General features: G+C 34.7%; 1 protein-coding gene across 4 annotated transcripts in view; it reads left to right on the top strand.

Annotated features, from left to right (window-relative positions):
- The window catches only part of LOC144964251 (advillin-like), a 52,775-nt gene that overhangs the window by 38,418 nt on the left and 9,357 nt on the right, over nucleotides 1-5,000 (top strand). For all 4 annotated transcript variants that reach the window (XM_078898305.1, XM_078898306.1, XM_078898309.1 and 1 more), the window contains 6 exons: nucleotides 789-854; nucleotides 1,415-1,570; nucleotides 2,458-2,541; nucleotides 3,127-3,188; nucleotides 3,938-4,037; nucleotides 4,413-4,496. In XM_078898305.1, the coding sequence (XP_078754431.1) occupies nucleotides 789-854; nucleotides 1,415-1,570; nucleotides 2,458-2,541; nucleotides 3,127-3,188; nucleotides 3,938-4,037; nucleotides 4,413-4,496 (552 nt within the window). The remainder of the gene's footprint in view (nucleotides 1-788; nucleotides 855-1,414; nucleotides 1,571-2,457; nucleotides 2,542-3,126; nucleotides 3,189-3,937; nucleotides 4,038-4,412; nucleotides 4,497-5,000) is intronic.

Below are 5,000 nucleotides of genomic sequence, written 5' to 3'. Positions count from 1 at the left end.
GATCTCCACACAAGAAAATAAGTATCTAGACTCTACAGCATTGCATTGAATACCCTAAATATTATTTCTACCGAAGACTGCTTATGCACACGAAAGCAACAATTTCAATGAAGGAAAGAATCGAGTTGTTGTATTGCTTCATTCTATATAGTGCGGCTATGTGGTCTTGTGGTATGACACTCGCTTTCGGATCGGAAGGTCCTGGGTTCGAGCCTCGCGCTCGGCGCATAGTTGAGGCCTTGGAAAAGGCTCTTTACTTACATTCTCTCACCTTACTCATGTGTAAAATGAGTACCTGGCCGTTAACAGCGTTGTCTTAGTCCGAAAAATTGTAATATCGCCTAACAAGCGTTATGTCCCGTCCTACATGTTAAATGTTGCTGTTGACCAGGGACCCCTTGTAAAGCGCTTTGAGCACATTTAGTGGATATTGCTCTATATAAAGCTCATTTTAATATAAAGCTCAATTTAATTTAATTGATATGCTACAACTTACGTGTACTTGGTCACAGGTTTGAAAACCCAAATTCTTAGCATCGATGTAATGATAATAATCTCAAACTAAAGCAAAATAAAATCCGTTGCAACAATATTAATACAAGCCCATAATTGTGTTCTGTCATCAAACACATAAGCCACAGCCCTTATTTGGATATTAATACTTTTCGTACAAAATTAATCTGTTCACGATTTAATTTTGATATCAACTCGTAATCTAAAATGATTCATTAGAAATAAACAAGAAATTTACAAATTACGCTTCCTTTTTCCCTTAATTTATTTTCTAGATGAGAGTTCTTGATGGGAAAGAGCCAAAGCATTTTATGAACGTCTTACAAAACAGTATGGTTGTGGTAAGTACAATGTAAAGACAATCATACACGAGAGGTACATTAACTCCTCAAAATAATATTTTTTCTATGATTATCTACATTATAATTTTCAAATGATATTATATTTTATATCATGTATGTCAAATAATCATATCACGCTTTCGTCGTCGTCATCGTTGTCGTCGTCGTCGTCGACATCATCATCATCATCATCATCATCATCATCATCATCATCAACATCATCATCAACAACATCAACTACAGTAATAAATAATTTATCTAATTCTTGTTAATTTACAATAATATGATTATGTTGATTTTATGAATTAGTAATTATGATTTGATTTGTATTATATATTGGCAAACTGCCTAAAATATACATTGAATCTATTTTGAATCTTGAAAATCTTTAAACTTAAAAACTCAAAATTGTCTTGTTTTATCTAAACTGTCCACAAGCATTTCTGTTTTGGGCCAAACAAAAATATTATCATGATGGTTATAGTGACCAACCTAGAGGTAGATACAAAAACATCAAATTTGATATGACTTTTTTCTATTGCTATACAAATGTGATCCAGTACGATGCTGACATACGAAGAGTTGGTGACAATGAGGTCTCAGAGATTACTGACGGCTACAATACAGATAACAGTGACCATCTCAGTCAGGATGATGATGACGTCAAAATGTTTTGTATTCAAGAATGCATCCCTGGTTGTATGAGAGTGTCACAGGTGAAGATTTTTTCTTGTCCTACACATTAAGTATTACTGTTGTCTTGAGACCCCCTGTAAAACGCTTTGAGTACATTTGATTGATTTTTCTCTATATTAGGCTCACTTTTTAAAAAAGGAAAGTTTCGTTTAAGAATGATGCAGAACTTAAATTTTTTAGAACTTTTATGTTGTTTAATATTGTCTGATAAATGGTTGTCTTATGACAACATAGTATTATTTCGTGTATTGGCAATGAGCCAGCATAATTATGGTTCAAATGAATACATTCGTGATCTGACTTAGCAATATTTGACAGATTCACTTGTGCACTGTTTTATTACGGAGTGATGTCAACTGATTACAATCCATGATAGATAAATGACAGAAAGTTAAAAATAATAAATATAAATATATTTGAAGTTAGAATTTTAAAAACTATCTTTGAGCACGGATTGTCAAAATGTTAGGTATAAATAAAAATGTAAGAGAGTAAGTTCACTCCCGCACCCCCCCCCCCCCCCCCCCCAGTCCAAATGGCCGATTCAGAAACTGTAAAGAGACGTATTCACGTATTCATTTTTTTGTTTGTTTGTGTGTGTGTTTGTTCAGGTATGCATGTGGTGTAGGAACTTAGCGCAAAGAATAGCGTTCATTGGAGTTCTTCGCCATCGGTAACCATCAACAGAACTAGTTTCATGACATTGGCATATAATAGAAAGTAGATAATGTGTGTCATGCATGATCAATTAATGATCGGTGTCTATTAAATTGATGCTGTTTTTTAAATTTATTCCATCACTATGAACTTATGGTACCCATTCTTATATCGATATCGTTAAGTAACATCAAACCGAAATAATGAAGGGCACAGTTTGTGATGAAATGTTGTTATGTGCGTTTTACAGACTTCTCCAAGGACGTCATCACTAAATTCATCGGCTGCTTTTATTGTATTCAGTTCCTCCACTGCCTTGGTATGGTATGGAAAGGTAAGACAATAATAGGTACAAGTAGAGATGGGGATGGGGGGGGGGGGGGGGAATCTACCTCGGTGAACTTGCGTGCTGAGAGCGTTAAAATATTTAACGCATTGGAAAGTTGATGGGATTGTTGGGAAAGTCACGGGACCATTGATAAAAAAAGGCGTTTTGTTACTCCCATGATCGAAAACGAACAGATAACAGTATGACCCTGCCACCTGTACGACTCCCCCATCAGCTAGAGATCGATATAATATGAATGAGTTCCTCGAGTTTAAAAAGGGTAACGATTTTTATCTGCATTGTTTGGTTTGGTCAGTGCCAAGAAAATTTGTAACAATTAGTGTTCAACAAGGACTTGAACTCGGTTTTAATCATTAAGATTGTAAAGGGCATAAGAATAAGAATACTTGTTTTAATTTATGAAACGATTGGGTATAGCCGTCAAAATAATAATGTATCTCTTTGTCCAGGAAGCAATGGGTTTTAAAGTCACTGTTGAATGTGGGAAACAATTTATTTGAAAAGTGGTAGATATTTATGTCATGTCACATTTGACAAAATGAAACTGTATAAATATTTTTTTCCCAACAGAATTCGACAGCAAATGAACGAGAGTACTCCAAAAACATGTTGTCATACTTTTGTCCTGACAGGTGAGAACACGTTATTCAGCCTGGGTGTTGGAAGTGTGGTATTCCTACGATGGTTTTGTTGACACGTTAACCATGTTCATAGTTTCTTGAAATTAAACCATTTGGATTAAGCCAATATTCAGAATTAATGACATAAAGAAAACTTCTCTGATAAGAATACATGTCATCAAAAGAAGTGAAAGTAAACATTCAGACTTTGTGAGGCCTCTCAATTTACTCTCTGAAGACATTTACGAGATTTAAATTAACGACAGGAAAAATAATTTATGCCCACGATCGTCTATATCTGCCAAGGACCCGACGCCCTTTTGGTGATTTTTGTCTAATAGCTTAATTTGAGAAACTGAATGACTTTTACTCAACTCTAATCCAGTCAATCTCATGCAATAAAAGGTCGAAGCGGCTCCTTTCCCCTTAAAAAGTCAACTTCAGGACTCTGAAAAAACGCATTAAATAATTTGTCCAGAAAACTTGTCCTTCAAATATCGATCGATTTAATGACCCTCAACTTTGAAAAAAAAAAACTTCTCTGGGACTTGCGCGAAGTTTTTGCCAAGATGAGGATCATTTAAATCGGTCGGTATTGGAAGAACGAATTTTCTGGCCAAAATTTTTAATATGTCTCTTTCTAGAGAACGGCAGTTGACTGGTTAAGGACGTACAATTCTTCAAACCCTTTAAGTATCGTGTTCTTTGAGAAGACAAACTTTTCTGGCAATTTCATTTTTTTTTTTCATGAATTGTTTCAGGACCCGTCAGTTCGATATTATTAACGAGAAAAAGGAGCCATACAAATTCTACAGATCTGTTGAACAGGACGGAAGCTATCCTGTTGAATTTACTAAACACGTGAGTAGATTTCATTTATTCCGAAAAGAATACGATGATTTGATTATTTTATATTGCATGAAATGTATATTTATGAATTTATCTGTCTTTGTTTAAAATAATTATCCATTTTAGTATCACTAGATACGTATTTATACACTCATTGTATAATCAAATTCGTTATGATCCAACTGTTAAAACGTAACATGAATCTCGGATATGAACTGTCATTTTTAGTACACACTTTGTCCTGCCTAATCCTTGCTTTTCATGTAGTTTTTAAATACTACCATAATTTGTCTAGTTCTCTCGATCACGTGACTCGTTTATCGTTTTTGTTTCATTGAAATGTTTCATTTTATTAATGAATTCAAATCTTTTAAATTTCCATCCAAGGTCATTCATCGTCGCCCTCCAAGACTAGCACTTTTCTCACAACAGACACAAACATTCTTCTTTTATGACGATTTTTCACAAGAGGTACGAAAATCTTCATTATATTTATAGGTGGTCAAAAGTTTATGCAATCTCTGAAAAGTTGGCTTTTGTTCAGGATCTCCTGGAGCTGGAGTTTCATCCAATAATAATAATATCTATAACGGACAGTCACAATTGTTTGTTATCCTTTGGACAGGACACAAGCCTTTTGCAGAGTACTTTCTGTCATTTCTAACAGATACCTTTTCACACCTATGTGGACACCAGATTCACCAGAAATTTTAAAATAATAATAAATAAAATAAATAAAATTCCCTTTATTCATCCCATAGGGGAAATTTGTCTCTAGGGTCTATTTCAAGGGAAGACTGGAATAACCCAGGCGACAGCAAATTGAGCTAGGACGAGGTGACTTGCTCAAGGCCACGATATATTAGTTGATCAAGTGGGACCACAGCATAAAAGAAAATGTTAAGGGTTAATATGAAACAATACAAAAGAGGACGTTTCGGCTCTTAGACTTCACTTCCTAAACGGACAGACACC

This window comes from Berghia stephanieae, chromosome 2 (assembly GCF_034508935.2).
Source record: "Berghia stephanieae isolate SIO BIC M18660-M18661 chromosome 2, UCSD_Bste_1.3, whole genome shotgun sequence".
Classification (NCBI taxonomy): domain Eukaryota; kingdom Metazoa; phylum Mollusca; class Gastropoda; order Nudibranchia; family Aeolidiidae; genus Berghia; species Berghia stephanieae.
Note: the sequence above shows the minus strand (reverse complement) of the source record. Positions and strands in the feature narration are given on the sequence as shown.